The 22,680-nt window shown below is 34.6% G+C and overlaps 1 protein-coding gene across 1 annotated transcript in view; it reads right to left on the bottom strand.

The window, feature by feature from the left end:
* Positions 1-498: 498 nt before the first annotated feature.
* LOC120631538 (connectin-like) overlaps positions 499-22,680 on the bottom strand; it is a 38,544-nt gene continuing 16,362 nt past the window's right edge. The window contains exons 2-3 of the mRNA XM_039901167.1: positions 1,723-2,798; positions 499-986 (exon numbers count right to left, since the gene is read on the bottom strand). Of these exons, the coding sequence (XP_039757101.1) occupies positions 508-986; positions 1,723-2,776 (1,533 nt within the window). The 5' untranslated portion in view covers positions 2,777-2,798 and the 3' untranslated portion in view covers positions 499-507. The remainder of the gene's footprint in view (positions 987-1,722; positions 2,799-22,680) is intronic.

Genomic DNA, 22,680 nt, shown 5'->3' with positions numbered 1-22,680 from the left:
ATATTTTTACAATAACAATTATTATTTAACCTAAACTGAAAAATACAGAATGGCCTACGAATAAATACCAAATAAACTACGGAATGACCCATTTCTTAGAAATTCCTTTCACCAAAGGCTGTCTGCGGGATATTGCTTTAGCGATATGACTGTCTTTGAACGAATCATAATTTTTTAATTTTTTGTGCTTCTTCTTTTCCTTTTTTGTGCCATGCCTAATAAATGTTAAATTAGTTAAGCTACTAGAAGTTAGTAGGTACTTATAGAACATTGAAAGAGTTTTTACTATTTACTGTTACATTAAACGTTGTTACATTAAACGTTGTTGTTTACTGTTACATTAAATGTTGCTTTCTCGAAATGTTTTGCACATAATTCAAGTATAAATTTAAACGCCAGATACAAATTAATTTCTTACAGAATAATTTAATTAAATATTCTAAACCAGTCTTCTTTACTTATTCTAATTAGCAAAGTTTTTACTTTACGTGTTTACAAGTCCATGTTTTACAAATAATATTGAAATAAATTTACCATCACTAATGTAAGCACTAAAGATAAATTTGTCAGAATTTTAAAACTTGAGCTTGGTTGCCAGTAACTTTCGTCTTTAGAAGATAACATCAAAGAATCTTCACCATTTTGTACTACTTCTTCTGTGCAACGTAAATTTTCAGCTGGAATGTCAACCACTGCTACTTGATTTCCAATTGGTTTCATTGTATCTTCATATTTATAAGACGGAGAATCGCTGTACACTTCTTCATCATTCCCATCCTTTTGGAAAACTTCTCCATTTGACTCAAGTTCATACACCTTTTCTTCAACAGGAATATTTTCGTTTTCACTATTTGGCTTTTTATTTATTGTGTTGGCAGTAAGAATACAAGTCACTTCATCGAGAGCCATTCTGAGTGGTTCACTCTTTGTATCGTTTCGCAAGACTTGAATCCAAGATAAACGGCAATCGCAGTTAAGTTTATTACCTGTAAACAAATGACAGTTTTAGTTGCAAAATGGGTATTTCTCGGGAAACTATGAATTTGGCATTTGTATTACGTTTGTTTTGCAATCCAAATATTTTACATATAGGTCTAGATACGAATACTTTTGAAAGCCCCCCTTAAAAATAATTTGGTTTTATATTATTTCGAAGAAATACCACGGAACCCAAAACCAAATTTTCATGAACGATGGAATAATTCCGAGTCTAATATAATAAAAATACACAGGATTTATCGGGCTGGCGCGAATAGTCAAACAACAAAAGTGTATAATAAAATTATCATGAGAACACTCCCGTTATGTTTGTTGATTTTTAATAATTCATTCTTCATTGTGCCTAAATCGTGTTATTACGCCATTGTTGACTCGCTAAAGGGAACTGTTACACTCATTAATTGTCCTTAACGTTCGGAGGGTGCTTTGGCTCTTTGGTAGGGGATTATGGCCCTGCAGGGAATGCGCCTTTGTTTGCACAAAATAGTAGTTATTTATCTTCCCATGAGTGTGTCCTAAGTATATTATTAAGCTTTAAATAACATGTTTATTCGGACAAGCTCACTAGTCCTCGTATAATTAAGTTTAGGTTTATAGATATACCTAACTAGTTTTAAAATAGAAATGAAATTTCTGAACTATTTTACTTTATTACGTTAACAACAATACGTACCAAATGAAAGTTTAGAAGATTTAATGTAAGTTTAAGTCAAGATTACTTACCACTTAAATATAACACTGAGGTTTTCATTTTTAAGTTTTCATGGATTGGCTTAATAGTCTCGTAAGAGAATGATTCTATATCATTATTTCTTAAGTCCAACAATTCTAGTCCTCGGACACCTTCTAAAAGTCCTTCATTGACAGACTGCAATTTATTTCCAGTAACCGATAGTTTTTGAAGCAAAGCCAGACCGTCGAAAGCTCTTTCAGACAAATATGTTATTTCATTATTATCCAATAGAAGCTCATTTAGATTCCACAATTCTGAGAACGTTAGATCCCCAACCATTGACAATTTGTTCGACCTCAGATCCAATCTCGTCAAATTTGCAAGACCTTTAAAGGTATCTCTAGTTAAGACCGAAATTAAATTTGCCTCCAGTACTAAGTCGTTAAGTACATTTAAATGGTCGAAACATCCATCGTGAGCCAGACTAATGCTGTTAAAGGACAAATCGAGGAACCTCAGACTCGGCAAATCGACGAAAACATCCCTCTGTATCTCAGTAACTTTGTTCCCCTTTATTGTTAAGTTTACGAGCGCGGGCAGGTTTGAAAATGAGAATAAATCCAGTTCCATTATTTTATCGTTCATTAACGTTATTTCTCTGACCGTTGACATATTTGTAAAGGTCTTCTTTTCGATTTTATTCAGCGTCGCGTAATGAATGAACAGCTTTTGCAATCTTTTCATATGATGAATTACTTGAAGGGGAATAAATTTGAGCGCCCCATCTGACCGTACATTGAATGTCAATTTTTCTAAATGCGGTTGTGAAGTAAAACTAGACCAGATAGGGTCAGTTTCATCGATGCCGCCATTGAAAACCCAACAGTCAGCTCGTGTTGCTGTTTTCACTTCTGTGTTTTCACAATAGCAATGCACTTTTGAGTCTCTATTTGTTATTTCACACATATTGTCTTTGGCATGTACAGTGTGATATCTTCTTTCGGTTTTATCCCTGCGTTTTTCATTTAGACGGCTTTCAGTTAAGGATATTTGCACCGAGGTCAATGCAAGAGCCAGGAGTAAATATTGAACGACGGTCTCCATGCTCCCCAGCTTTTTCAGTTATCTGGAACAAAAAAAATCTACATTAAAAAGAGTTTTTACAGCGAAAACTTCAGTAGTGATATTATATTTACTTATGGGGAATAATATATTAAACAAATACTATAAAATATTATATTCTATTCGTTTATTTGTACAGCACCCAAATACAAATATGTTCAGACGGTATAGGAACGGGAATAATAATAAATAAACCCGCTTCACTAATTGGATATTGATTACTTTTGTTGCATATAAAGCTGCGATGTGATTGATATTTTTACAATGAGCACACAGTTCTAGTTTTATAGATAGAAAAACAAAAATGATTCGTTCGGTGAAATAATAAGGAGATAAGTATAACATGTCACAGTTTTAGATGGAACGCATTAATAAGGAATTGGCTCCTAACATAAGCACGTAGACCATTATAAATTCTGACATATGATACTGAAAGCACTTTAATATTAAATAAGACGGGACGTTTTATTTTAGCTCCACTCGTGAAACGCTGAGAAATGGGACTCAGACTCTCTTTAAGGCACGTAGATTAATGTTATTTTTAGTATTTCAGTTACTAAGATGTGTTCTCAAAAAGAAAAAAAACTTATTTAAAACAGCGACTTATGAAAAACACGCCAATTTTTAAGCGACTTTCATGCCATTTTTCGTCAAAGAACCTTAAAGATTATAATATATATTTATATACAATATACATATATAAGGTGTCGTATCGTTTGAACAGCGAGTAACAGCTACGTCAGAAGATAAAGGTGAATGTCCAAGGGACGATCCAGACATAAGATATCAAAAAGGCCGAGGTTAGAACAGGATTGGAGGCTGTAATAAAAAATACTACGAAGGAACTTGAATCTGGACACGACCTACAGTAATGAAGTAAACGACAAAGAAGAAGTAGAAGAAAGTTAGATATGTATTTGTGTGTATACATTTTAGTCTGTACGTTTATATCATAACACTATTGGCATTATCGTGTTCTTTTACTGCAAGTCGGATTATACAAAGGAGCCTGTAAATGATTCCTGCGATAAGGCCGCCTTTGTATGCCTACAGTGTCCTTTACTGTAGGTATACTAAATTATATGTCAACTGCTGATAAAAATAATAATTAACAAAGTAGCCTAATAGAAGTACTAAGTGGGCGACTTTAATGACAACTTATTATAAAACCAAAAGTGATAAATCAACAAAGGTGTGGTCATGATGTCCAAATGCTTCTATGAATTGAGTGGGATAAAACCTAAGTTAGGTTTTATCCATTGATTAATAGTGGCTGTTTTCAAGATTTGCAGTCGCCAGAACTCACTCATTTAGTATTTTAGTAAGCCATAATCAGTAATTACGATATGTTAAAAACTACCACATTTGGGCTATCACCATTTTTATTATAAATAATAGTGATAAATAAAAATTGTGATAGCCCAGTGGGTAAGGCTTCGGGTTCCCTTTCCGGAGGACCGAGTTCGGCACGCACCTGTAATTTTTCACAGTTATTCTTAGTTTGAGCGATTAAATATCACTTGCTTTAACAGTGGAGGTAAATATCGTGAGGAAACCTGCATACCTGAGAGCTACCAATCCCAGCGTGGTGGACTACGGCCTAAACTCATCATATCCTGAAAGGAGACTCGTGATGGGTTAAAGATAATGATAAAAAAAATATATTTCATAAATACTGTTTTAACCCTGTAATAATCCGCAATTTAACAATTTCATGTATTAAAACACATGTCATTATTAATGTCCGAAATGTATTTTGTTTGCTCGTGTCACATATTTTACTGTTAAGCGACCATTTAATGTTAATTAACCGCTGAAAAGCATACTGCGTTTTATTGCTGTAAGCTTTAATGTATTGGTTTGTATTTTTGTAATTCTTTATATAAACCTTGATTTTGTAGCAGCAAGCTCACGTTCAAATTCAAAATTTAAATTTTCTTTATTCACGTAGGCCTATAACAGGCACCTATGATGCGTTCATACATATATGTTTACATAATTGTAAGGAGATGGTGACTTTGTTAGCCAACTTAAACCTAAAGCTACGAGGGTTCCAAACGCGCCCTGTTCTAAGAAAAGCCCACAACAAACTTAGCAGGGTAATTTTTTTTTTGTTATCGCCATCTCACAATAAACTCACAGTAAATTAAATTAAGGTTTGAAGCTAGAGCGACTCACACCCAAGCTTTTTATCGTTTAAGTAATCCTTAATATTATAATAGGATTTTTCCGTTTGAATAACGGATCCTATTATCGTATTGATGCAATATATATTAAAGTTTGTATGTTTGAATGTTTGTTGCTCCACTCCACAGTAATAGAAACGCGGAATACGCGGGAGTTTGAATTTTTTTTTTTAGTTTTAATTATTGAAATAATAATTAGTCGGAGGTAATCGCTACATAATAGATTATGATCAGTAATTTTTATATAACACTAGCTTACCCAGCCCGCTTCGCCGAGCTAGATTTTGCTTTATTTTATTTAAACAATAAACTTACATCATTAACTTTTTAATTTAAGTCTGATAATATATTAAATCATTTAATTCTCTCCGCATTCATTCTCTTCTATTCTCTTCTCGAGTGGGTGAAGATCATTATCTACACCCATGTACACCCAACAATAGAATATAATCATAGTAAATAAAAGCTGTATTTGACAGTTTGACAGTTCAATAAGGAGTGCTCCGATCGTCACCAAACTTAACAGGATTACTCGCTAGGTCAATCCAGAGATACCCTGAAAGTTTCATTGAAATCGGTCCAGCCATTTCGGAGCCTATACGGAACATACCCACACACTTTCTCTTTTATATATATAGATTAAAAGCAAATAAAATATTTTTTTTCGCAAAATATCTCGTTATCCAATTATAATCGAATCGCAACAACTCTTGTCTATGACGTATGGTTTAAATCACTCTAATTGTTGCGTGGTAATTATTACCTACTTGAATTTATTTCAGTCATTTTATACTAGTGTCAGTGAGTTTCATGCCGGTTTGTGTCTTTTACGTCGAGTTGAGATATTATATATTTCCTTCGTATAAGCTAAAACTACAACAGTGTTTGGTTTTGGAGCCCTGTGACTCTCATTAAAGCAAACCTTACGTATTCTTAAAGATAGTTTTTTTTCTGAATCTGGGGTTCCAACCAAAAACATATATATTTGAATAAAAAAGAATAATCAAGCTTTATTTTACAATAACATTTATCGATATACAAAATATTTGGAAGTGGCCCAAATTCCTGCTGTGCTGGTACTGCATTACATATCCATTATCCTTTGGAATGGATATGTAATGCAGGGATTACTATCAACGAATTCTACGTAGATGAACCTTATCGAATTTTTGACTTTTCTGTCTAGAAATTTTCAATAGGTTCCAGCGTGAAGTTGGGAAACTGGACAGGTTCACAAAAGTGTCTGCAAGCACGTTAAGCTGTCAGCCTCAGTTATTATCACTAACATGTGATAATCTTTAAAGCCCACCAGCCCGCAATGAGGCAGCCTGGCGCGACAATGTTCTAATTTGGATGGTATTCTGATCATGATAGTAAAGTAATAGATTAAATTATTTAAACAAGAACCTAACTCCGCTTACCTATATTGGAGCAGCGTTATATTATAAACTACTCTTCTTTGCGAGAAAATAATTGTGTTCAGCCGGCAGAGACCACATAATTGCTTACATGATTATTTTAAATTAAAGTACAGATTAATAAAGAAAACTATTAAAAGTTCTTGCCTTAAAGAGGACTGGCCAAAAATCCAATACAATAAAATGATTTGAAGACAACAAAGACCCTTTGTCCATCTGTCCCTTCAGTTCCTTGATAAGACAGTTACTATAAAAAGAAACGAGTGCCGCTCTAATTAAAGGAGCGTCTTAATTAAACATTAACCTCGAAAACCTCGAGGGATTGTCGACCATTTTGATTTAAATGTTAATAAGAACGACAATAATAAAATCCTTCGGATTCCTATCTGATTCAATTTACTTGATAGTACAGTTTATAGATAGTTTATTCTTTTTTTTATTGTATTAGTTTGATGAATGTTTGGCCATTTATAAAAACAATAAATATAGTAGGGCAAACAGTTACTAATTTATTAATAGACATCCAAAAGCTCTTGTTTAATTTAAATTCCGAATATTCGGGACATCCCCGTAATGCAATGTGGTACGTAATTTTATACATATATATAATACTAAAGAGTTAGTTTGTTTGTTTACTTGAACGCGACGATCTCAGGAACTACCGGTCCGATTTGAAAAATTCTTCCAATGTTGGATAGCCCAATTATCGAGGAAGGCTATAGGCTATATATCATCACGATAAGACCAATAAGATCAACGAACCAATGAATAATGTTTTCAAAATCGGGGTTTGTTCCCTATTGAGAGCTTCCAGTGTGTGCGCTGCGTAAACAGTTAAGGTTTCGATAAAATCATGTATGACAAAGTTGTTCTCCTTAAACGATTTAAAAAAGTTCGTGATATATATGTTTATCCTTTAAGGTTGACCTATATTTCGTCCGGGAAGTATACGACGGGTTCCACGGGCGTCTAACAAATAAATAAATAAATAAATATACTACGACAATACACACACCGCCATCTAGTCCCAAAGTAAGCGTAGCTTGTGTTATGGGTACTAAGATAACTGATGAATATTTTTTTGAATAATATACATAAATACTTATAATATACATTTAAACACCCAAACACTGAACAACATTCATGTTCTTCACACAAACATTTTCCAGTTGTGGGAATCAAAACCCACGGCCTTGGAATGAGAAAACAGGGTCGCTGCCTACTGCGCCAATCGGCCGTCAAAACAACAAAACAAATGAGAGGGACTTGCCGGGGTGATTACTAGTTTGGGTATACCCCCTTTAGAGCGCGGTGTCCCATATAACCTCCGTCCTGCCCAAGGGTAGCAAAAAAGCTTTTCCACCAAGTCAAAAAAAAAAGGTTGTCTTATATCCGACGAAGTCGCGGGGGACCGCTAGTTCGTTATAAAGTAGCATTAAGTTACCTTCAAACGGATAAAATACAATTTAAATACATTGGAATAGTTCCTGTTAAACATTAAAGTCCACAACTCTGTTCCAATAGCGATCTTCTTTCGAAATATTGTTAAATGTTTTCTAACATCGCCAATATTTACTTTCCAAAGGCAACATGACTCAATAAACAGTGGCGAGTCATAAAGAGAGTGGGAATGACTCATACAACTCGATTCAGTGGCCCTCACTCCACACCCCACAAATTAGTCTGAGTGCACATAGGTTTTCGAACCGCAATATATAACGTTGTACGAGTAGGTACAATAAACGTCAAAGTTTTTTGCACAGCATTTTTGTTTAACCTTTGTAACAGGAACTGTAAATAGCCCAACTTTTTAGTTTATGCCCGGGACTTCATCCTCGTAGATTTGTTTTGCCGGGATAAAACAGCCTGCAAATGTAACATTGCTATGTAAAAGAAAAAACTGTCCAGCAAACATACTTTTCCATTTATAATGTTGGCTGTTTGTTTGTTACAAATATTCAGCACAACTTGTGATCTTAATGAAACTGAGTAGGTACACATGTAGCTTGCATTCGGGAAATGAACTTATATGTTTTTTTTAATTCCACTATAAGTTAGCCCGAGACTAAAATCTCACCTGGTAAGTGATGATGCAGAGTCTAAGATGGTAGCGGGCTAACCTACCGGGCATATGGTAGCCATACCCCGAATCGGTTTCTATGCACGTCTTATTCGGTAGGGTGGTGACTAGCCACGGCCAAAGTTAGAACAGACTAGAGAAAATTCAGAAATTATAAATTGCCGGTAATCGAACCCGGAACTCCCTGCTTAAATTCACAGCGCTCACCGTTGCGCCAGGGAGGTCGTCAAATAGCAGAAACCTCGTCCGTTTGTCACAACTTACTTTGTATCTACAGTAAAGTTATAATTAATGTTAAATAATAACATTTGTTTGATGAAATTCAAAATGAACAAAATGTATATAATAAGCGATGCTGTTTGTTGCATAAAAAGCATTTTGAAGTAATTTTTTTAGGTAGCTGCTATTTTAATTTTTAATAGTATAATAGGTTAGATCTATTGCCCTATTCAAAATTAAAATAATTCATAGTTATCAACACATTGACATTATTATTATAATGTCTAAAGCACTAGTGTCTTTTTAACTTCATACTTTTAACATTAATAAATATAAAATCAAATCAATCAAGACAACGACCCTGCTCTCAGAGTGAAATGCTGTGTGTTCGATTTCCACAACTGGAAAATGATTGTGTGATGAACATGAATGTTTTTCAGTGTTGAGTTTGTCTGTATGTTCTAAGTATTTATGTACATATTATTCACAAAAGTATTTATCAGTCATCTTATATATATAACAAGCTACGCTACCTTTGGGGCTAGATGGCGATGTGTGTATCGTGGTAGTATATTTATTTATTTATGCGTACAATTTCTATTCTATAACGATCATCATCGAAACCTAGAACAGTCAACTGCTGGACCAAAGGCCTGTGCTATAATTACCACGATGGGCAGACAGATTGGTGATCGCAGAAGATGGTAGTAGCATATTGCTGCCCGTTTTCCGTTACAGACCCTTAGCCGCATCTTACGACACCCACGGCAAAAGGGGCAGTGACAACTGTGCTCTAAACTGCCGTCACCACACAGCAGCCAAATTCAGAAGTGGGATTAAGATCTACTTGGTATGCCTAATTTTACTCTTATTCAACCAAATAATTCATATACGGTTCCATCCAAGTACGGAACACCCAGTGTGATTGAACCTTGAACGTAACTTGGCCTTTTTTCATTATATAAATATAACAAAGTTTACTGTGTAACTAAAAAGGATTGCGGGGAAACCATCCCATTTATGATATTTCCTCCTTAGTTCATATTTCGTTCACATCGGGACATGAGTTCAAGTCAACAGCTTTGTTGTATGAAAGGAGAATGACCAGCACGAATGGATCTTGGGCATCTCCCAAATATTATTGTAACTCGATAAATGTAATCATAAAATAAAGCTTGATTTTCATTCACAATTTTTTTTCTTTTGATTGGAACCCCTAGATTTGAGAAAAAGTATTTTTAAGAATATGTTAGGTTAGCTTAAACAAGAGTCATATGGCTCCGAAACACAATACTGTACTGTAGTTTTAGCTTATACCGTGGAAAGTTATTTGTGCTAAAATTATGGCAATGACAGGTTATGGGCAATAGTTTTTACCTAGACAAGTTTTTTCTGTGTGTCATTTATTAATAGCTCACTGCTGGAGGCAATGTCCATGTTTAAAGAGGCATGGGATATTCGTAATGTCGGCATTTAAAAGAAATTTTTAAGATTGTCACATATCATCTTATCGACTTTGTCATGTCAACGTTACTTATTCAACGAAATCACTTGTTTGTCAACTAAGCTATCATTATCAGTCTACTAACGTCCCACTTCTGGGCAAAAGCTTCAATCATAGAAGAAACGTTTTCGACCAACAACGCTGTATCAACTCGAGTTGGTGGGCTTAACAAAAATGTTTTGCCAAAAATATTCTATTAAACTTATTGGCACGAACCGGGAATCAAACCCAGAATCTCGTACGTTCAGTAGCCGCTAGACCAACTAGGTAGTTTGTTATAAGAAACTTGTTACAGGAAAAAAATTAGATCAACGAACCATTTAAAAAGTAAAAAAAACGTAGGTAAATTCCGGTAAACATTTTACAAAATTTGGAACTTTTTGACAAGACGGGAATAAATATAATTGTCTTTAAATAGCTGAAATGGTACTGACACAATGAGGTCGCCCAGAAATATTATTATCTCCGAAAAAAGAGGGAAGAAAAGTTACAACTCTTACTTTTCGTTTTATTCTCAAACGTGTTCTTTAGTATCAAGAGAAATTTGGTCCGTAGGCTGTTTAATTTAATTTCTTTGGCGTAGTTTGTAATTGGTATAAAAAAAATAAAAGTTCTCTACTAGGACGAAAAAAGTTTTATACGCTAAAATGCTTGAATATATTATGAATTGTAACTAGATAATGCTTGCAACTTTGTCCGCTTAGAATCCACGGGTGTCTACAGAACTAATTTATCTCACCGGATCCAGTAGGTATTCATAAACAAAACCTAATAGATATTTTCTAGATAACAAGACGAAACTAAATGTTTCATGATTTGTATTAGATAAATTATTAATTATAATTTATCATCCCAAGATGGATTTTTCCATAAAGTCTGTCAGTCAGACTTTTAAAAAATACTTTGTCCAAATTCAAATAACTATAGAACAGAGACGATAATTTGTGCAGGCTCTGCTAGATGAGGAAATCATACATCCGGAGATTAGCTTTATATCCGTAATTGACTTTGACTTTGAAGATGAAAGGTGAAAGAGAGGTGGAATGGAATGGTTAGAGAGTGCTAGACCGACAACAGCTTAGCTCTTAAGTCAAAGAAGAAGTTGACGTATCTTGGAACTGAATTGCAAATAAAAGGAGTTGATCAGTTTGCAGATACTTTGCTCAGAAATTCTTTACAAAGAAAACGTATGATATGTTGCAGTTTTTACAGAGGACGCGATGCTGACACTGACCGGGCATTTGTAGCATTGAACCAAGGCTATAAGCATGGTTATATTATAGTTACAACAACTGTAATATTATAAATGCAAAGGTGTGTCTATTTGTTGTTTATTTTACTTTATTCCGCTTAGTTAAAGAAATATTTTGCATATAGATAGCTTGCATCTTAGAGAAGGACATAAGATACTTTCATATTATTTTAAACCACTACCAGTTAGGTCTTGACTGTAGGCTTATCTGTTGTTAAGTTAATATGCAGTCTTAGATGACAGAACACTTACAGGTTTGGAGAATGGTAGTTGTATTAAATTCATTCACCTATACGGTGTTTACGTAGGATTGAAACGGAACGCTAAATTGATTTGCGGAACATTGAGGTATATTAAGCAAATATTTATGCTTTAAAATTTGCCCAGATTTATCTCTTGATGGAATATCCAGGAATTGTAGGCATTGCACAAAACAGAATTGGCCTGTAACGTACTATAAATTTTAATATTAAAACGCCTTTATGACTCTGACTTTCAGATCACGAAGTTTGAATCTCTCTTTGTAAAGACAACAATTTCGCGATTGAAGATAAAGTTTGCAGGTACGTTGACGTACATCCCTATTCAGTTGTCATGTTTGAGTTTTCGGCTGGGCTACGTTATGTTCACAAAAGCGATTAATCACAAACTCATATTTAGCAAGCTTAATGTAACCTTATTTATTGATGAACGAAAATTTTAACTCTTTTTCTTCAGAGAGGAGTCCAGCGCCCGGCGATTAAAAATAATGAATCTTCTTTATGGATGTATAAGACTCCCATGAAACACCACAAAGTCGTGTGCGTGTGTCTGCCAGCTCGTGGATCGACTTTACGTCAACGTTAATTTTGCGTATTTTATTGATAACGCTGTTTATTTGTGCCACAATATTATCCTTAAATGATTAAATGGAATAATCCCTGAAATGGAATAATAATATATCTCTGCCCGCTTATAAAGCAAATACGAATCACAAGCTCTATAATGCTATGCGATTACATGATAATAATATTGTGATGTGATTAACTACATTAATTGATAATTTGTAACTAAAGCTGTGAGGTTTCTTAACGCACGCTAAACTTTTAATGTTTTAATCCATAACGCAAAATAGAATAGTAGAGTGGATTGAGATTAAATTCTTCGATAAGCGAAACGATATGAATTTATGAATTTGACAAATAATCTAATTCAATGAATTCAGGCCTGATGCTCTTGAAATTCACCGAAAGCCGTGGCCACACGCCTACTTTATGTTTTTAAAAATGGAATTTCCGTCGAAGTTCGCAGATCACATGTACGTGTGTAATGGACCTGGAACTTTCTGAAGTATCATTTTGTATGGAAATTTTAGAGTGGAGTTATACCCAGTATATATTTTATTGCGATATTAGTATATTTTATTTTTATTTCGGAATACTTTGCGACTCACTTTCGGCTTTTTAATGTCCCACTGCGGTACTCAAGACAAATAATTTAAATAATAATCCAAATAATGTTTTCCAATATTCCAGACTGATAGCTGATGGCCCAACAGATTTCAAGTGGACAATCATAGCCTATAAACCGGGCTATGATTTTCCACTTACTGTCAACCTAACGCATACAATATGTTGGGCCTAGTGTGCCTGTAATAACACTGGCAACACAGAATTGCAACAATTCTGTTTTGCAGTAGTACTTCCTCGGACGAGCTCTGTCACAAAAAGCTCTCATCATCATCAAATCAACCGATTTCCCACTACAGGGAACGGGTCTCCTCCCACAATGAGAAGGGGCTTAGACCGTAGTCCACCACGCTGACCCAGTGCGGATTTGGGGGCACACACCATTGAGAACATTATGTAGAACTCAAAGGCATGCTGGTTTCCTCACGATGGTTTCCTTCATCGTTGAAGCAAGTGATATTTTAATTACTTATTAAAATAGCACTTGCTTCACACATCGCCATCTAGCGCTTACTTTCGGGCTAGATAGCGATATGGGTATTGACGTAGTATATTTTATATTTGTTTATTTATCATTTAATAACAAATGTGCGTGCTGGTGACACACTTATTTCAATTAGAGAAAGTAAGTAGTCAAGTTATTCTGTATCTAAAGTGGGTCTGACAGGGCAATGGAAATTTACGAGTCGTTACAACCCAGGGTCGGAAAACTACATTCTTCTTGAATTATCGCCTCTATTTCGGTGGAATAAGATTCATATTATTTTATATGACGCTGCTTGTCATGTTACGGGTATTCTTGGGTAATGGCAAATTTTCACAAAATGTGATTTTAGTTGACAACTCTTTATCCGACTGTGCGACCCTCTGCGTGAGTGGGTTCAGATTTCATACGATGTTTATATTTAAGTATTTATTTATTTGTAGCAGGCTAGAACCGATACGCATTGACTAATTTTATCGACTCTTGTGTGAATAATACTATGGAATAGTTTCGTCCTGAGTTTCTACATGCTTCTTAAAATATACCAGCAATCGAACCACTAAATGGCAGATACACGATTTGAAATAGGAACGTGACGTTTAAAAATTGGACGGGTAAAAAAGCCAAAGATAGCATCTCTCGGGTCTGTCTCGGTCATCTTTGGAGGAGGCCTTCACCCTCGTATATGAGGGTGAAGGCCTCCTCCAAAGATGACCTTATTATTTTATTGTTTTTGTTTCATGTTTTTCGTAGTCGACTAAGCTGACCCAGTTCGGATTGGTGGACTCCACTCACCTTTGGGAACATTATGAACTCGTGCCCTTGAATGTGAAGTCGAGCTCGTACCCATTTTTGTTATTGTTTTTTTATTTTTTTCATTAAAAGATGTACCTAAAACTTATTGTTTTATTATGTTTGGGTTTACGGCGAGACTATTTATGTTAAATTTAAATGTATAATATAAGAATTGCAGAGTGAATATATGAGATAAGAGTAAAATGTTTATTTTAGCTTTTTACTTTTGAGACGGGCAATGAAGTCTACGTAGGATTTTACCTGCGGACTAGAATCTATACTTATAATAAAACTGTTACTGGAAGTTTTCTGTACAAAATATATTAAAATATATTTTGATAATTTTGACCAGGGGATGCTTTATAATCGATATCAGTATTGATTGGATTCAGGTCCAAAATAGATTTTCATTTAATTTTTGTCTGTCTGTCCGGGCATCACGTGAAATCTACTGAACGGATTTAAATAAAATTTGTTACAGTGGTAGCCGATATTCCAGGTCAACATATAGGCTCCTTTTTATCCCGATAAACAATAAGCTTCTCCCGGGAAATGAGATGAAAATTTTTACAAATTTTACTTCATAGCTCCGTTAAATTTGGACCGATTTAAATAATTCTTTTTTTTTATTTGAAAGTGTATACTACCAAGCATGTGTTGTGTAATTTTAATTAAGATCTGATAAATATTGTCGGAGATTAAGGACATAAGTCTTCACAGATAACAGCGAGTCGCCAGGCATATGGGACAACGATAGAATGCATGCGTGAGTATGTATGTATGAATCGATGGACATGTTTAATGTTATCATTATTACTTAAAAAAAGTCCGGGAGACCAAATGTCTAACTGTTAAAGCACAATAATCGCTTTTTGTTATAATTTGTCAATCAAAACACGGGTACAATCTTAAGATAGTGACGTTCCTATCAGATCATTATCCAAATAAATTATTTTTCTAGTTAAAATTGATTATGTACCTGCAAATTCCTCTTTGAATTATTCAAATTGGACCTATCGTTTAAACTTTACGACGGGTATAGAAATGCTTTAAAATATTTTAATTATATTTGATGCAGACGAAGTTGCGCGGGTCAGCTAGTCCTAAATAGTACGCTAGTCCTAATGTGAACAATTCAACTTGATTTTTGGCATAGATTTAGTTGAAATACCTAACGGAGAATAAGATAGGCTAATTTTTATCCCAGGAAAATAAACAGTTACCACGAAATTTAAAAAAAAAATGTAATAAATGCGGTCGAAGAATGCGGGCCAAATCTAGTTAGTGCCTGGGTCTTAAGTTTTGAGAATTTAGGCGCTATTTAGCTTATTTATAAAACTAATATATAACCGTTACACAAAATTCTTTTTTTTTAACAAATGTCTAACTGAAATTACTGATGATAGAAAGAGAGAAATCTTAAGGAATTCCATTATTATTTTTGTTTTTGAATCTTAATTAACATTCCCGTGCCTTGGAAAGCATGTTAAGTCCTTGCGAGCTTTTTTCACCAAATCGTAATTGAGTCGCACGGTGGTTCCATACTCCTAACTCCTCATTCCTATGTCAGAGGAATGAAAAGGCAGATGAAAATAACGCGCCTTTCCATTTTCGCAGTCTCTCTGAACTGAAAATGCTTTACATTAGCACCGGTATAAATTTCGAGGACTGTCGATAAATATACAAATTACGTAGTATTTCAGCTGGGAATATATATTACGATCTGTAAATCTCAACATTCGCCTGAGCCGTCCATTGGCTCGTACAAAATGGTCATTTCATATTGATTTCGACCGAAATAGCAGAAATACGTGATATGCACTGAAAATTAGTGATAGTGAAAATATAATTATTATTATTATTATAATGTGACCTACTTTGGAGGGTCAAATCTAGTACCTTACCTCGATTCAAAAGTTTATTTATTTCTTCATAAGACACACCAGCAATAAATTGTAACTAACACATATTTTTTTTTTTATGAATGTAGGTCATTCATAAAAAAAAAATTTGTGTTAGAATTACAAATTACTAGTGCCATTACAATATCAATTATAGGTGTATCAGAATTATCGTAGTTATCTCCGGTCACATTATAAAAAAATAAAAACTAAAATAAGTATGTAACTGAACACTATTAAAAATAGTAATGTTAATATGAATATTATAACAGATTGACAAGTAATATTAAATTAACATTAAAATTAAAATGTATAAGATAAGATATATAAAATTCCAAAATTCAAGTGTTTTATTCATGTAGACCTTATTACAGGCACTTATGAAGCGTTCATACATTAACCATGTTACACTAATGTTAGCTATGGTGTATATTTATAGTTAGAAGTAATAGGACCTCTTTGTGATAAAGCTCGTCTGGGAAAGTGCTACCGCCAGAGCATTGTTGTAAAGCTGTGTTCCGGTCTGAAAAGCGTAGTTGGCAGCGTTATTACAGACATATGACCCCAAGGTCCGTCGGTTCTCCGAGCTGTGCCCCGCGAATCGCCATTTCAACTTAGCGAGTAGTTGTCGTTTGGACGCTCAGCATAAATAAAAAGCTCTGCCCAAAACGCTTCTGTTCAACATGTAAACGTTGCCAGGCGATATGACATGTAAAACTGCAGAGTATAGCCGATGAAAGTAGAAACCGATGAAAAAAATACTGATCAAAAGTTTATTTTTTTTAATTTTTTTTTAATTTTTTTTTTCTTGAATGATGTGGTGCACAAATAAAGAGTATAAATATTTTTTTTTTAACGTACAGTTAGTTGGTAGGTAGGCTGGATATGATTTAATTATAGTTGTATACCTTATTACCAAGCTAAGCTTTTTTTACAAATCGTGTGGAAACTGGGGATTTTTCAGGGATAAAAGTAGCTTCACTTTTCTTAGTTATGTGCGAAGTAGTAAGTAAAATACCACTTGCTTCAACGGTGAAAACATCGTGAGGAAACCTGCACGCCTGAGAGTTCCGATAATGTTCTCAGAAATGTGTGGATTCCACTGATCCGCACTGGGCCAGCGTGGTAGACATCAGCCATAACCCCTTCTCAATGCGGAAGGAGACCCGTTCCCTGTAGAGGGCCGGTAATGGATTGATATGAAAAGGACGCCGATGTTTATTAATCTTTGCGTAAAAGAGTAAGAAACTTTCACGTTAGTAACTCAGAAGTCAGTAAAACTAGTTCACCCAAAAAGTAACTAGAAAACGAATAATGAACACGTTTTATCTTATAAACGAAATACTAACAAAGGAGTATATAAATTGCATGTCGGAAAAAAACCTTCGAAGGACCAACAAAATGAATATTATTTCTATCCCACAAAAGAATGGACAATTCCAAAGAGCAGACAGTATTACCCGATTCCCTTTTACCTGTTGGTTTCGTTAATAATAAAAGGAAATAGAGTTTTTTCTCAGTTAAGCACCACAAAATCTTTACCAAGCACGTATTTACTAGGGACTTCTAGTTAAATTTTACCTGTATTTATGGTGTAATTCAGAATAATAGAATTCCGGACTCTTGTGTAACGGGGTTTAAAAATTTTGTCAGTCTGATGATATTGAATTTGCAATGGTGTATTTTTTTGTGCCATTTGACAGCGATACACCTGCATGTCTATAATCAATACGGTGTTAGTCACAAATTTCTATAGTTAATATATTAACAGTTGTACGTAAAAGCCCAAAAAAAAACTATAATTTTTCATGGTAAGTTAATTTTTCACCTAAATTTAAATGTAACAACAAATATTCAACAACCAAATAGTTATATAAACGAGTCGCGAAGCTGAAGTGGCAATGGGCGGGGCACATAGCTCGTAGAACCGATGGACGTTGGAGTTCCAAGGTGTTGGAGTGCCAACCCCGCACCAGTGACCGCAGCGTTGGTCAACCCTCAATCAGGTGGACAGACGACATTAAACGAGTCACGGGGAGCCACTGGATACAAGCACCCACGAATCGTGGAGTTTGGAACGTCCTACAAAAGATATATACATTTTGAAGAAATAGTTATACATTTTGGCAGTATGCGTACAGAATAGATTATAGCAGGGATCTACTAAAATATAAAGTGTGTAATTGAATTTAAGGTTTTTTTTATTGCGTACAGTGGTGCGGGCTGAGGTTTTGTAAGAGGGTTCAGATTTAATCACTGGCAGAGGCAATTTTATTTCTTTATTTCGGCTTCGCATCTTGTTTCAGCCGTTACTTACCACTCTACCGATAAAGACGTGCCGTCAAGTTATTATTAGCGTTCCAGTGCGATACCACGTAGGAAACGATTATCGCTTGAAATATGGAATACGGGCTTAATATAGCTACAAAACTTCGAAAAGGTTAGTACGCTACCATTTTAGACTGTAGTCAAATGCTTATTTGTAGTGAAATATGAGCAAAGATTTTAAGTAAGGAAAAACCAACCGTTCCCACTGAATATGAAAAAAAAAAAAACTAAAAATTACGCGGACGATGTCACGAGCGTAAGCTAGTGAATAATAAACAAAGCCACAGTGTAAAATATTACACTAACTTCAGCACTTATAACTCTTGGTCAATCTAAACTTGAGGGACACGCAAAATTGTGAAAGGTATTTTATCATTTGGCTTGCAAAATTAATGTAAGTCAACATTATCTCGATGAGGAGTTTTGCGGAGTTTAAGTTAAATTTAAGGGGGTTTTGCAGTCCCAGTATTCACTCAGGCAATTAGATGTTGAGTATTTACGTGGAGATTTGATTGATGGGCGCAGCTCGTAACAAATTGCCGAAGTTAAATTCCCTAAGTATCTCGTGGATAAGTTATTGTTTTAGTTTGATTTAAGTTGTCCGCATGTGATGAATTGGCGGATGATTCTATAAGTATACTTGCTAACTATATTTCTTCCGTTAAAAATGTTGCTGGGTTTCGCAGAATTGCTGTGTTCAATGCGTAGTAATTACAAGTAGGTACATGCGGCTTAATACAGACGCCTCAGGTTGATGTACACAGGACTCTGTAATTTGTTCATGGCCTGTGAAGGTACTAGAATGAAAAATTGCACTAGAAAACGTAACGTTGGTACTCTTGTCCGTCAGACAACACCAAAAATTCGCAGAAAGTTGATCTAGAGACACAAAGCATTAGAATTTCGAAATCGCTACCAAATGTCCATTTTCAAGAGTGGTTGTACAATAGCGTGCAGAAGACCAGTCGCATGCACTTCATACGTGTACAAAAGCACTGCCTACCCTAAATTTATTATATGTATTTATTTTATTTATTAAAGTTCAAACATTTTACTTAAAATGAGTACAAAGAAAATAACACCGATTACGTAGCCGCTAAAAATCATACGAAATACATTAAAATTGACAGCAAACTTAGGTATAACTTAATTGTTAATTGCCCTGAATGGGTTTGAAATTAGTCGGGCAAACTCCGACCAAAATTTACGTGAGTTCAACCGTGAATTAACAATTTTAAAAAAATTTACTCACGATATTTTACGATTACGATATTCTGGATTTGAATCAAAGTTTTAAATATCCAGTCTAAATATCATTCAATAATATCTATATCAACCAATTACCGGCCCACTACGAAGCACGGGTCTACTACGTGACTTCTAAGGACGTGATGCAACACGCTGGCCCAGTACGGTTGGTGGACTCCATACACCCAGAACATAATGAAGAAATCTTAGGCATACAGGTTTCCTCACGATGTTTTCCTTCACCGTTAAAGCAAGAGATATTTAATTACTTAAAAAGGTACAATTTTATAAATTTAAAATGCATATAGAAATTTTCGGAACCGACAGGATTTGAACCTGCGACTTTCTGGCAATCGCGGCCTGAGCGCTTTCTCCAATTAAGCTACGGCTCTCCTAGTGTAGGTAAAAACACTAATAAAAATTATAAAAAACTCATAAAGTACATTACTAAAGTGGGAGGCGTTCTGGGATTCGAACTCGGCCTCCCCAAAGGTAAGTATAGCTTCTACCCACTGGGCTATCACCACTTTAGTAATATTATAGCGACATAATATAAATATATTAAATAGTTGATGTTAACTGGAGTTTCGCAAATATACTGAATTCCATCTCGCGGTTAATATGAACAAGCATCTTGCGTCTCATACATTCAATATTGTCGAGATCTTGCTCGTATAGAAAACGATTATTAGTGAGATCACCCAAAACATACTATGATTTTTTACTAAGAAAACCGTAGGTATAGTCATGAGTGTTAAAAAAATACAGACAGACAAAAATACATAATCAAGTTTGAAGGAAAGAAAACAATTAGGTAAGTATAAACTAAATCTGTGTATATCATATACATGCACCACCTAACTGTTTTCCTCGCCATTGGTTGCCTGGAAGAAATCGCTATGAAGCGATAAGGCCGCCAAATTGTACACTTTCTTCTCTTTTTTATGTATTTTTTGTGGCGTGCAATAAAAGTATATTCATTCATTATTCATAGGAACAGTAGGTATACATATGGCTTATGAGATGCGTTGACGATGGTGCGAGTTCCATGGTTTTTGTTCCCATGTTCCCATAAAAAGTGCTCAACGCGACTAAAGAACTTTCAACTTCAAAAATAAATAATAAAATAAAATATAACAGATATAAATATTTTAATTACTTTAAATGTATTTTAAAGTTTTTATGAAATTGAAATTCATAAACCGAGTGTCTAAATGTATGATAGTGAGATAATTTCATTTCAATAAATTGCTGAAAATTTTATACTTTATATTCTGCTAAAAATGAAAAAGTGAAAATTAACGTTTCATTAAAATAAACTGAAGTGTAACGGTTCGTATTTACGGAGCTATCTGACCGCCGTGTTCGCTCCACAGCTGTGGAACTTTCAACGGATAAAAGAACTTCCTAAATGTATGAAATGGTTAAATACTTTTTTTTCACTCTACCTTTAGTTTTTTATTTTAAAATGTTTTATTTTGATTTAACCACAACCAGAATAAAACAATCACACGCATGGCATAAGACAATGGAAAAATTTGGTTGAAAATTTACAAATTAGTATTACTCAATCTAGCCTGCTTATACGAGTATAATCTTTAAGAGAAGAAACTAAAGGAACAAGATAAAATTGAAAAAGAAACCTGCAATGTCTTTAAATCAGCCAAGAAACGCGTTCTGTGAAAACTAAGTTTCTTGGAACTTCACAGCGTAATATCTTGATGCTCAGATATTGCCGGGACATTTTATTTCGCAATTCGCAAATGGAAATTAAAGAGGGCTCTTCTATGCTTAAGCGCTTAGTTTGATATCAGAAGTTGGCATGTGGGAGTCATGCCCGAGACGTTGCTCGTTTCCAACTTGAGAGTATTTTCAAGTGAAAATGTAACAACGTATTGTTAGAGAACTTTTTTTGTATCAATACATATGAATGATACGACGTGGGTATTTCGATTCTTATTTTGTACGCCTCTACTCTCTATTAAGGTATATGTTGAAATGTTTGCCATGTAGTGAAGGCCAATTAAAATACAATTATCACTACCCCAGTACAGTTGTCCTTTGCTAGGTTGCGATAAGGCTGCCTATTTTATTTGCGTTACTTTATTTTGGGAGGCAGCGTACTGCTACATAGTCTACACCTAAAGTGATATATGAGATTTTTTTCACAAACATTTCTTTATCTTACGTAATTTTTTTTTTCAATCTAAAGTATACTATATTATTTCTATTACCTCCAAGAATATGTATAAAAAGTTTCATGAAGATCGGTTTAGAAGTTTTCGCGTGAAAGCGTAACAAACAAACTTAAATTCACATTTATAATATTAGTAGGGATTATTCTTGCTATCTAGTCCACCAATCCTCACTGAGCCAGCGTGGTGGACTATGGCTTTAACCTTGGAGAAGACCCGTGCCCTGTAGAGGGCCGATAATGTAACAAAGATGATGACTCTTGTTACCTATTCCATTATGTTTTGGTGTACATCATTTCATTTATTTTTATTTCATTCACCCTTCTCTTCCTGCGGCTGTCATACGAGGCGACTAAGGAAATATAAAAGAAAACGGGCAGCAATGTCCTCTGTGGTATTACTACCATCTACTGCGATAACCAACCAGTCTGCCCAGCGTGGTGCTATAGAGTAAACCGTCAACTAGTGAGAGGCCTTTTGAGTCCAGCAGAAGACTGTTAAAAGCTGTTGATGATATATTAGTATATTGTAGATATTTATTTTAAATATTATAAATTACCATTTTAATAACAGAGGTTCTATCTGCATAATTAGTATCTTACCTACACATATAATTAAAAACTAGTAGTTTGTTATGAGACAACAAATATAGCAGTTACACTACAAAATTACTAATATAATTTTTTCCATTTTTCAGCTTTTCATTTTGCGTTTGTTCTAATTTGTTTTCTAAAGCCACCAACTGTACAACTTTAGGTCAATGTGCCCTTTGTGTACGTTTCTTGGTGTGCAATAAAATATATATTTTTTCTTCTAACACCTTAAAAA

The sequence above is a fragment of the Pararge aegeria genome, chromosome 18, assembly GCF_905163445.1.
Source record: "Pararge aegeria chromosome 18, ilParAegt1.1, whole genome shotgun sequence".
Lineage (NCBI taxonomy): Eukaryota > Metazoa > Arthropoda > Insecta > Lepidoptera > Nymphalidae > Pararge > Pararge aegeria.
The sequence above is the reverse complement of the archived record's forward strand: the minus strand, read 5'-3'. Positions and strand labels throughout refer to the sequence as shown.